The sequence below is a fragment of the Nansenia antarctica genome (genome assembly GCF_963989245.1).
Source record: "Nansenia antarctica genome assembly, chromosome: 18".
Classification (NCBI taxonomy): Eukaryota; Metazoa; Chordata; class Actinopteri; order Argentiniformes; family Microstomatidae; genus Nansenia; species Nansenia antarctica.
The window spans coordinates 17,212,656-17,225,233 of record NC_137691.1 but is presented as its reverse complement, the minus strand read 5'-3'; the positions used below and the strand labels follow the sequence as shown (position 1 = coordinate 17,225,233).

The following is a 12,578-nucleotide window of genomic DNA, read 5'->3' as shown; positions in this document are numbered from 1 at the left end:
AGTGCAATAGTGGTAATTGGCTCAGTATAATAGAGTAAAGTGGCTAAAGTACGTAAATGTAAGTAATGGTCAGTAATGGCATGGAGAGTGTCCCCGAGAGGCGCCCGAGAGGTGCCCCAAGAGAGGCGCACAGAGAGGCGCGCCTGCCCCCTGACAGGTGCGCCTGACCAGTGTCATGGTGAATCCATAGTGGCACAGTGTTGCCTCAAGGCAACATTTGCAACTTACCATAATGGTACGGTGTTGCCTCAAGGCAACATTTGCATTTTAACAAGTTTCCATTACTTAATTAGCAAATAAAGTAAATTAAACTATTAGAAGGTAAGCTTTACTCAGCTATTATTATGAATATATTTTTTTCCAGATTGAAAAAGGCCAGGAAAATATGTTTTCAGACGATGTTTGTGGAGAGAAATGGCTAAGCTGATCCTTGTGGGACAGCCTGCAAAAAATGGATTTAGCATGGCCTCCAGAGAGACATGTGACACATTCAAACACTGCCTTTGGTTCCTTATGGCCCTGCCTCTTTTTCTAAGTATTGCATCATAACTGGGGATGCATTGTATGAATTTAAAAGGCCAAGAATGGGTATGTTGCCTAGAGGCAACAAGGTGCCATAGAGGGATATCAGTTGGTCTGTGTAACTGGGGTGGCAAGTAGGGTGGCAGGACCTTTTTCAAGGGTGGCAGCTGGTAGCTTCGCCACTGTCACGCACGCACACGCACGCACGCACACGCACGCACGCACACGCACGCACGCACACGCACGCACATACATAAATGCAGGACTCATCTCTAGGCCTACTCGAAATGCAGGTGAATTGCACAAAAATAAATCAACTTTTGTCTTGTTTTTGGAGGGAGTGGGCTTGTCATTAAATGCCAGTTGAACTAACGAACGTGTGCATGTTATGTTCATTTGTTGAACACACTGACTTGTATCCTTTTTATCTGACCGAGGAGGACCTCTGTGTGTGCAGGTGTTAGTGGGAGTGACGGTGGGAATCCCCAGCTTGCATTCCCATCTCAGACAGAAGTTTGACACTCTCTGTCCAGTCTCTGTCCAGTCTCTGTGAGCTCAGCCTGGCAGACAACACTATTGTTCCCATGACTATCCGGCAGTGGTTACGCTTAGCGCTAGGTGAGTTCCGCTTTGTTCTCCTGTTAAAAAGTAGAATGGTTTGGTAATGAATTAGATAATTTTTTTGTGCCTGTTTTGGAGTTTGCAATAATGTTACTAAAAATTCAACAAGGTTTTATGATTACAATGTAGGCTAAATAATAGTAGCTGTTTTCAGTAGCTGTCCACAGGCAATATGCTTAATACAGTAGGTTGAATATTCTTGAGTGATTCAGTGAAGAACAACAATGGGAGAACCACAATGTTTCCACTGTTTACAATTCCTTTTATTTTTTTTATCACAATCAGAGAGCCTGACGTTTAGTGGTCTTTATAGAACTGAAAATACTTTCTTACAGAATGTTTTGAAAGCATTTCTACGGGATATACTATTGGAATACCTCAATCAATCTAAATGTAAGCCTATATATTGATCCCGAAACCTTTGAAGTGGACAACCAAACAACATCTTTGTTCAAAATGACACAAAAACACAAAGTCATTTAATTCTGTTTCTCCATTCTGGGCAAGGCAAGGCAAGGCACGTTTATTTGTATAGCACATTTCATACAACAGGGGCAATTCAAAGTGCTTTACATACAGCATAAACAAAAAACTACCCCAAGAGGAGATTCTGTGCCGTTTGATGATGAATCTTCATTTACAGTATAGGCCTATACGTGTCTCACAAGTCAGTAACAATCCTCGTATTCTGTCTGCTTCCCTCCTCTCGTCCTGCAGGATGTGTCTCTCTGTGTGTCTCTGCGCCCTCTGTCCAGCCGGGGAGGAGATGTAAGATTCTGTACCACCCTCGAAACGCGATTGTGATGGAGTGGGGGGACGTGAACGGGACGGTGCAGCACTGTGCCCAGACCCACTGCTGTGCCGGTTACTTCAGCCTGGTCAACGGGGAGCTTGTACCAGAGTTACTAAGTAAGACCAAGAGCCAAGACACCATTCAGACACATTCAAGTTCAGGTTCCTCTTTTATTATTACATCGAAAATGTAGTTGACACACAGACCACACACAATTGTGCCATGTCAGGATAATTCAATTCAAAATGCTTTATTGGCATGACTGTATATATGTTACGGTACATGTGGAAATACGGTACATGTGGGAAAACTAGGGTTAGGGTTAGGTGCTAGGGTGCTACGGTTAGGGTTAGGGGTAGGGTTAGGGTTAGGATTAGGGTTGGGGTTAGACATGCCAGCATGTACCAAGTCGACGTAGCACCTAACCCTAACCCTAGTTTTCCCACATGTACCGTATTCCCACATGTACCATTACATATACAATATTGCCCAACTCTATACAAATGATATGATAATATGCTCCTTTTTTTTTTGCTATTATATCCTAGGTTGCGCTTTAAAAGAGATACCGTGCCCAGATTCAGTCTGCTCTGCTACATGGGTCTCAGATGTGCGCCTCAGATGTGCGTGCAACTCAGATCTCTGCAATGACAACATCACATGGCACACGCAACCCAAACAACCTCAACTCAACGACTCTGCAGGTATCAGAACTTTCTATTTATTTGTTTAGTGGTCTGATTTGATGATCGGGTTATGCACATGAAACAGAGCTTGGGTAATGTTTGTGACACAAATATCAGAGGTGGGTTGAAATAGAATTTCAAATTACTTTTCTGTGCTTGATTGAGCTTGCCTGGTGCAATTAAGCCAACTCTCAAAAGGGCAAACCCTGCCGGTCTGAAAAAAATGAAAATGCTATTTCGCCTCAGGTCGGCACAATATCGAGTACAATCAAGGTTCGTGTAGTCATCCATTGAATAAAACATGTCCATTCATAACACCTCCCTAACCCACAACTCTCTGTTGTTTATCAACCTTGGACCCAAAGACAGGCGTGTGAAGTCTCTGTCCCTCACTCCCACACCCACACAGACAAACTGAAGAATGAAAGAAAGAAAGAAAGAATGAAAGAAAGAAAGAGAAAGAGAAAGAAAAAGAAATAAAGAAAAGCAGAAAAACTGTTAATGATGTTCTTGGTATAGAAATAGGTAGCAGACATTTAGATTTCAGTATATGAGTTTAGTAGAATGCGTCATATTATACTGTACATGTTAGATTTAGGAAGATTTTGGCCCAATCCCATTAACTTTTTTACCCCTACCCCTTGTTTCGGAGTGCCACTCTCTTTTCAGCTTGCCCCCTTGGAAGAGTGTCACAAGGGGTAGTGGTTGAAAATCTTCCCCTATGAAATGGGATAACCCTTCAAGTCAAAGTCAAAGTCAAAGTCAGCTTTATTGTCAATCCAATATATGTACAGACATACAGAGGGCTGAAATTGCGTTTCCCTCTCATCCACGGTGCCAATATGATACGACAAGATTAAAAAATAACTATATATACAAAAAAACTAGATAAACGATTTGAACGATGAGAAAAGACCCTGATACATCATCATTAGTATCATAGAAAAGCATCGACGCTCGCGATTCGTTCCTAACGTTCACTTATCAATCGCTATCAATCGATCAAACAAGTCATCAAATTTAAAAAAACAATGCTTCATCATCAGGCCAGTTCATGACAGAATAGCGGTGTTCTGTAGACTAGTAACCCGTGCCCCTACCCTGCCACACTGATACAGGACAACAGTGCAACAACTTTGTGGCTGAACTTTAGATAATTTTTCGGGCCATATGCCATAAAAGGGGGGAAATGCGACAAGGAAATATATCAAAATGCAGGACTGTAATGCAAAACACGTAATAAAACATGTAACGTTTTATTAATTAAGAAAATAATTACATTTGTGGTTTTCTCTTCCTGCTTATACCTGTTTTCACTATCGTGCTGATGATTCACAATGCATTCTCGGGGTGAAATGGAATTGACTCGATTTATCTGATGGCTACTGTAATGTGGTTCTAAATGAAGAGTTCTATTGCACTATATCCACCAACACATCTTCATGATCATGAGTTATTCTTCCTTAAAATCATATTTTTGAAGTTTACTTCATTGTTGATTATTTTGATTTTTTTATGATGAATATAACATGAATCATAAGTAACATACCTGCTTAATGGATATACAGGTATAGTGTTTTGGACTGAAACTCGTCATGATGTTACTATATGAACATTACCTGATGTTGCTGTGCTTTTCTTTCCAGCAGATATGATGAGTCCTGCTGTGGTAAGCATCCCTTTTTGGACCCTACTTTTTTTCTGCATCGTGGTTGTGGCTGTGAAGCTGAGGCATTTTTCCAAAGATTACGGTAAACCTGGTGGAAAAACCTGAAGTATACACATACATGACATGTCTTTCCATATACCTCTTCATCTCCCAGTTTTGAGTAATCATCATGTAGTGGAGGTGATTTGGAATCACACACTTGTGATGAGGTAGCCCTGCCTTAATAACCTATAAACTCAACGCATCGCCCTTAGACCTTAGAGGATGTCCTCTTGGCCTAATGGTAGATGTTTGTGTCTTGTATGTGGGAGACCTAGGTTCAAACACCCTACCTGTCACCATCACGTGACATGTTGGATCCATTGTAAATCATTTCAGTAAATTCAATCCGTTTGATATAATAATCACAGACCTAGATAAACTGCTGGATCTTTGCCCCATAACCAAGTCAGTGATCTTTGCAGGTGTTGAGGCATCCAAGAGGAGTCCATTGTCATGACTCTTTGGGTCTGATAATACTGTACACTCCCACGGCCCCTCCCCTCCCTGGGAATGGCACATGGAGTTGGAGACTAACTGCACAGCTGACGTCACTGGTGTCTCATGGTTTTGAATGAACTCGAGTTTAGGGCTGATGAATAGTGGCTGAATTGAAGGAAATTATTATTATCTATCTATTTATTTATTTATTTATTATCAAGCTTGTTCAGAATTATGTAGCATTAGAGAGTTAACAATTGAATCCAACTTTTTGGATCATTCCAAATATAATCCAAACCTTTGATTTTATATTGTTTTTTGTGTGTTTTTTTTATATTTCAAGTGTGCTTTTCTATTCTTTGTGGGTTTTAATTGGATTTAATTGGGGTTTAATTGGATTAGGTGGATTTAAGTGGATTTCATTGTATGATCAGCTGGATAGTTCTTCCTCCTCCTCCCTCACACACACCCTCTCATCTGCAGAATGCTGACCTTGGTCTTTCTCAGAACAGTTTTACTCCCTTTTCCTGCCCTTCATGCTTTCCTTTCTTTCTTTCTCACTAATCCCCCCCCCCCCCCTACCCCGTTTCACACGGTTAGAGCCATCTTCATGCCACACACCAGAGTGTCTGAAGTCTGAAATTGACCTGGAGCTCCAGCAGGTAATGGTTGGATCTATTGAATGTAATGGAATAAGGTCATTCATTTCACAAACAGTATTCTCTCATTCTATTGCGTCCATTAAAATGAGGCTGTCCTCCAATTTCTACCTCCACTGCTGGGGACTATTACAGAGACATTGGGCCTCAATCTGCATGCGCACATTTTTAAAAAATTTAATGAAATTGGGGCAAAGTCGGCTATCTTTACCGTAGTATTTCTAATAGACCAAATGAGAAATAATCCAGTGGGAGTTTTGAATACTGTGTCGAGGGTTTCTGTGAAATGCAATAATGCATTTTCAGACACTTACAAAAGCTCTGATTGAGCTACAATCAAGCTACAATAAAAAAAAAGATCATGCTTTGGAGTATTCTAGTTGTAAGGTATTCCTCTGCTCAGCACTATTTGCTCAATCAAATTGGGGCCCAGAATCTTATAACCCTTTTTACCCCTTAATACCCCTTTGGCATTTAACACAACATGTTACTTTTCATGTGCCTTCAGAACAAGCCTTTTTTCGATGTACATTTCAGGTGGTAGCTCAAGGTCATTTTGCATCAGTGTGGCGGGGGAGGCATCAGGGCTGCACAGTGGCAGTGAAGGTTTTCCCTGCAGGGAATAGGCATGAGTTCACAGCAGAGAAGGAGGTGTTTGAACTGCCGCTCATGGTGCATTCTGGGATCGTGCAGTTCCTGGGCGCTGGGAGAATATTGGAGGGTGGAGATCGGGCGCTGGTCCTAGAGCTGGCCTCGTGTGTGAGTAGTCCTGGACATGCTGATCTGTAAGCACAGCAGGGGAGGCTGGCGGCAGTATGTAAAACGTGGAACGGGCTCATTGTAAAGTATGGAACGGAATGAGGAATGGTATCAATTACCATTCCTTATTCCATTCCATGCATTACTATATACCCATCCTCCGAATTCTGCCCCCTCCTCTGGTGCGTAGATATGTGTTTTTTAATTTAAATCCAATTGATATTAAAAAAGATTGATTTATTAGAAGATGACGACGACTTCTGACTTCAGGGCTCCCTGGATTCCTTCCTGTCCAAGAACACCAGTGACTGGTTGACATCCTTGAAACTGGCCCAGTCTCTCTGTCAGGGATTAGCTTACCTCCACTCTGACTACTACAGACATGGTATGTATGTGCAATAATACTGACCAACACTGTGTCATATGTTTGTGAATGCAGTTTGTGTGACGTGTTTGTGTGTGTCTGTGTCACGTGTGTGTGTGTGTGTGTGTGTGTGTGTGTGTGTCTGTGTCACGTGTGTGTGCGTGTGTGTGTGTGTCTGTGTCACGTGTGTGTGTGTCCATGACCGTGTGTGTGTGTGTGTGCGTGTCCATGACCGTGTGTGTGTGTGTGTGTGTGCGTGTGTGTGTGTGTGTGTGTGCTTGCGTTTGTGCGCATCATAGGTCTACACAAACCGGCAGTGGCTCACAGAGACATGAGCAGCAGTAACGTGCTGGTGCGGGCAGATGGTACCTGTGCCCTGTGTGACTTTGGCTGTTCCACCATCCTGCGCCCCGGTCGCCAGGCCTGGCAGCGATACCAGAGCGCCATGCTGGTGAGCCTGTAACCCTGGCAGCAAACCTGGGTTGAAACAGTATTCCGTTTGTTTTCAAATAACTTGAGGTGTTTCCTGCTTTATCTTGGCCACTGGCAATTGATCTGATATGATATAATCTGATATAATCTGAAAAGATAATACCGTAGTACCAAAGGTGCAAACAAACCTCACGCCTCACATCTCAAGGTTTAAGGGGAGTAAGAAATACTATTTCCGAACACGTCTGCCTAGCAACGGGTACAGTGGAGCCGCTAATCTAATCTAATCTAATCTAATCTAATCTACGGTAATCTAATCTAATCTTTGAACTCTCAATCTTTCAATCTAACCCTTACAAACCAACAAATAACCTGTATTTGATTTCTTAAAAATGCCCTTCTTCTTCATTCGCAGGGCAGTGTTCAGGTGGGGACGTTGCGCTACATGTCTCCTGAGATCCTGGAGGGCTGTGTGAACCTTAGCAGCGGCTGGTGCCTCCTGCAGGGGGACGTGTACGCGCTGGGCCTGCTGCTCTGGGAGCTCTGGATGTGCTGCTCCGACCTGTTTGCAGGTAAAAAAATATCCAGCCTGGCCACTTCTAGGAGAGGCGTGTCTGCGTAAGATAGTAGTTATGGGCTAAATGTGTGTGCTATCACTCATCAGACAATAGCAACCTGACAGGATGCTACAAAAAGTCTTTGCTAGGAAGTAGGTTGGGGGTGGGGGGAGGGCATAACGCCAATATTTGCAACCCAAATGCCATTGGCTTTGGGCCAATTTTTGGCAAAGGTGTTTTAGTTGAATACCTTATGCTTCCCTCAGGCAGTATCCTGGTCTCTAGCTGTGTTCTGCTGTCTCTTCTTGGCCTTATATCTGAGGAGGAAGAGATGTCTTTGATATACAGTATGACCGGTCTGATGGCTGGCATTATCATGGTTTTATGAAATCATGCTCTGCATCACAGCCAATTGAAGCGATTCAAAGTTTGTCCTTTTACTCAAAAGTATAAGATTATTTGTTTATAGCACATAGAAATACGCATAGTATAGTATAGTTATTAGTACATCGTCTTGGCATTCTGTATTCATAATGATCAATGGCTCATCAGAAGCATTGACAGCAATATGCATCAGCACTGACATGCACACACACACACACACACACATTTGAATTCTTTATTTGGTTCCACAAATCATATTACACAAACAGGGAATCAAATATTTCGGGGCTAAGCAGCACTGAACACTCAAGGGTACACATAACACCTCCTTCTCCACACGGCCAAGCTGCCAATAATAGCCGAGACAGAGCAACATTTGGCAACCTGTTTGGCCTTTCTTTTAGTCATTGCAGCACACACACACAAACACAAACACAAACACACACACACACGTCGTTTCTCCATCCCTCCTCAGGTGGCCCTGTGCCAGAACACAGCCTGCCGTATGAAGAGGAGCTGGGCTCTAATCCGTCTCTGGAGCAGCTGATCCTGTTGGTGTCAGAGAGGAGGCAGCGGCCCGTGGTGCCAGAGCAGTGGGAACGGTTTGTCCAGGTACTTCAGAATCAGAATCAGAAAGTATATTCGCACATACAGGAAATTTAGTTGGTGTGGTTGGTGCAAAGGATATAAAGACACAGACAGCAATATAATAAAAAACAACAACAACAATAATAATAATAATAATAATAATAATAATAATAATAACGTAATAATAACCTTTTACGGGACCCAAGGTCGCTTTACAGAGAAACAGAAAATAACAAGAACAGATCAGACAATGTAATAAACGACACTATAAGCAAAAATAGTCGGTTCCCGCCATACATACGATGTACATATGATGGGAACTGATCGATCGGTATAGTACAGTATATAGATAGTGGGAGTAATCAATAATTTTATTTGAATCATTTACAGCATGTGATTTTGTCCTGATTAAGGTACTAATACTGTATCTGTTTTAGTGGTTTGCACTGGAAGAGATTCTGTCGGACTGTTGGGACCACGACTCTGATGCTCGTCTCACAGCCCAGTCTGCGGTGAACAGATTACTCTCCCTCCCCCGCTGTTGTTCTATATGAGCCCTTTTGCGGTAAATGCCTAAATGAGATGCTTGGAACGACCCCACTCTGACATCAGTGGTGGTAGTGGTGGCCTAGTGGATAGTGAGTTGGACGGGTGAGAATCAGATGGTCATGAGTTCAAATCCCACTTGGGCAACACCACCACTAGTGTGCCCTTGAGTGAGACTAACCTGTATTCTCTTGTAAGTCGCTTTGGACTGCTAAATAGTTCAAATGTAAACATCACCCAATTGAAGTTGTTGAGGTTACGGTAAGGGTTAAGATTAAGGTATTGGTTAGTTAAGGGTAAGGGTTAAGGGTGGAGTAAGGGTTTAAGGTAAGGATGTCATTTTGTTATACATCCTCTAGACTGCTTTTGTCATTAGCACAGTAGGATTAGATTAACTGTCAACAATGCCTAGAAAATACCGCTTCCTGTTGATACTATAACAAGGTCATGCGGTTGCATGTCATGCAGTTGCTATTTTATTGACATCTCATACACAATTGGTTCACAGTCCTATGCTGGTTGTTAAACATTTTTTAATGTTAGCAACAAATAATATTATGTTAAGTGGGCTAGCACTCTCTACATGATATCTGTATTGTTATTGAAAGTTAAACCATGTCTTTTCTTTAGAATAAATAGTTTTTTTTAAATGTTTTTTTAAAGTCTCTGTCTTTGTCCTTGTGTATGCCCTTTTTCTTAATATGATTTGCATAAGAGTCTGTGTCATATTATGTTTGTATGATCATCAGAACACCTTGCAACGCATTTTACGCGTGACGTAGATGTGTGCCGATCGCATATAAGATACGAGCTCCAATTGTGCAAGTAAGACTTTAATGCATGCGGCATTTTCCATTTTGGGATACCACAGAACAAGTTGCTTACTTTTCTCTTACAGTAGGAGCGCACCAATAGTTGTCATTAAATGGTAAATGGACTGACTTCTATAGTGCCTTATTCCAAAGCGCTTTACAATGGCCTCTCATTCACCCATTCACACACACATTTACACACCAATGGCAGCAAGGTACCATGCAAGGCGCCTGCCCGCTCATTGGGAGCAATTTGGGGTTCGGTGTCTTGCCCAAGGACACCTCGACATGTGGCCAGCTGCGATCATTAGACGCAACATATCTACATTTTTGTCAAAATTGTGTTTTTTACATAATCTGATCCATTAGGTGTTTATTAATGCCTGTGTGGTGTTATTTTTTAAAATGTTGACATTTTTGAGTTAGTAATTCATAAAATAGAAAGGTTCCATCTCACAAAACATAATGGAATGTAAAAACTTTGACGCTCAATATCTCTGAACTGCCCTAAACGGAGATAGAACCTTAGAATTCTAAGCCCGCTCATTGGGAGCAATTTGGTGTTCAGTGTCTTGCCCAGGGACACCTCGACATGTGGCCAGCTGCGATCATTAGACGCTCTCCCTCCCAGCCGCCCCTCTCTGAGCGTACATACAATAGACGGGCGTGGGCGTCTCCTTACGCAGCCCAATCCGGAAGAGAAAAAAAGTCTTGAATTCCACAGAAACTTCTATTTGATCGAATCCAGGAATCTAAACGCAGGTACGTAGTGAAACGGTTCATTGGCTATTGGATTTGCCCAAGCGTGAATATCTGGGATTTTAGTGCTATAACGCAAATAATAACTCATAATATAAATGACAATATACTTGTTTTTTTCCCTGAGGCTAATTCTAAATGTTCGTGTGATCAGAAGATGAAGTTAACCTCTGCTTAACATAGTTCAATGTGAATTTGTTAAAAAGAGGAACACCTAACACGTAATTTGTTGTTTATATCTGAGGACGGTGGGAATTGGATATGCAAATAATCTACATCATGACATTGCTATTTCCTGTGTCAATGTACATGGAATAAGACAGCAACATTTCATTTGACTTCATTGCATTATTCCTTTCACTTATAATTGTGTTTTCCAGGACATTGTCAGAGATCAGCTTCCATTCTTACTTCATCTGACTGAAAGAACAATATATGATGTGGCCCAACCAAGGTAGGCTACCTGACCAACACCATTAGTCTGTGATCTAGTGGCCTACAAGGTCTTACCTAACTTAAATTAGCTGCTATAGCCTTTTCTATTATGCAATGTTGTAATTATGACATCATTTCCAGGTCCTCCTCATCCACCAGGCCACCCCAACCCTGCCTTCCTCCCTCCACATAACCCTGCATTCCCCCCTGGTCAAAATCCAGCATACGCCCCCGGTCAGAATCCCATGTACGCCCCCGGTCAGAACCCTGTGCACGCCCCTGGTATGAACCCAGCCATGCCACCAGGGACCATGCCATTCGGAGCCCCTGGTATGAATCCAGGCATGCCACCAGGGACCATGCCATTCGGAGCCCCTGGTATGAATCCAGCCATGCCACCAGGGACCATGCCACCAGGGAGCATGCCATACGGAGCCCCGGGACAGCACCCTTACCCTGCAGGCCCAGGTGGTGCACCTGGCTATCCAGGGGTCTGTCCCCAGGTCCCCCCTGGTGGCGTCCACCTCGGCCCCTACCCTCCCCCAGGAGGCGTTTACCCCATGGCGGGGGGGATTGCTGGGGGGGTTGCGGGATATGGGATGGGGGTCGCTGGGCATAAGGCGCACAAGAAGGTGAAGAAGGTGAAGAAGGCGAAGAAGGGGCATAAGGCCCATAAGCACCACGGCCATAAGGTGAGTGTCACACAAAGGGAGGCTTGGTGGACTTTGAATGGGTGGTGGTCATGACTCATGCTGTGTACTCGTGGTCATGGCTCTTGCTGTATTAATGCGTGCAGCATTCTTGGCATTCTTGCTGTAGGCCTATAGAATGATATGACGAGTTCTGTTGAATAACTCTTGATTTTCTTTTCTATTTTCTTTCTTCTTTATCCCCACAGTCCTCAAGCAGCAGTAGTAGCAGCAGCAGCAGCAGCAGTGACTGATGCCACTGATCCAAAATGACAATGAAAGAGATCAACGTACAGTACATGTGGATGTGGAGCTATTTAAAATGTAAAAAATATTTAAAATAAATAAATAACTACGTTTAACATTGTAGCAAAGGCAATACAGTATGTATTGGTATTCAATAAAGAATGTAAAGTAGTCCTGTGTTTATTGTACATAATTCATTACATTACTTACAACAAATACAATATAATATAATAATAATATAAAATATAAAAAAGGGAGTTATAGTAATTTGTATTAATGTATATCCCATATGCTATACATATCTTTGTGAACATAAATAAAACAGACAAATTCAACTTTGTGTAATATAGTATGAATTGTTATTATATTGCTAATACTAACAGTATGAAAGTCATGCTATGTTACCAGAAAACCAAGCCAAATAAATACATTTTGTACAAATACATTTGACTTGTGTTGGGTTTTTTCCTTTTTTTGTCCGCAATATATTTATGAATGTAGTATAACTTATTATTTCAGATTCAGATAACGTTTATTGCCATTATGCTTGACACATATAGGAATTTGTTTTGGCATT

General features: G+C 42.2%; 2 protein-coding genes across 2 annotated transcripts; both read left to right on the top strand.

Annotated features, from left to right (window-relative positions):
- Nucleotides 1-809: 809 nt before the first annotated feature.
- Nucleotides 810-9,068, top strand: LOC308173035 (anti-Muellerian hormone type-2 receptor-like; the record flags this gene model as incomplete). The annotated part of the gene is made up of 8 exons (XM_080548001.1): nucleotides 810-815; nucleotides 1,899-2,036; nucleotides 5,968-6,189; nucleotides 6,460-6,574; nucleotides 6,853-7,004; nucleotides 7,401-7,557; nucleotides 8,402-8,538; nucleotides 8,952-9,068. 8 exons carry the CDS (start codon nucleotides 810-812, stop codon nucleotides 9,066-9,068), a joined length of 1,044 nt encoding a protein of 347 aa, XP_080404127.1.
- A 2,001-nt stretch (nucleotides 9,069-11,069) lies between these two features.
- On the top strand, nucleotides 11,070-12,009 carry prr13 (proline rich 13; the record flags this gene model as incomplete). The annotated part of the gene is made up of 4 exons (XM_080547999.1): nucleotides 11,070-11,085; nucleotides 11,226-11,396; nucleotides 11,502-11,758; nucleotides 11,965-12,009. 4 exons carry the CDS (start codon nucleotides 11,070-11,072, stop codon nucleotides 12,007-12,009), a joined length of 489 nt encoding a protein of 162 aa, XP_080404125.1.
- Nucleotides 12,010-12,578: the final 569 nt, after the last annotated feature.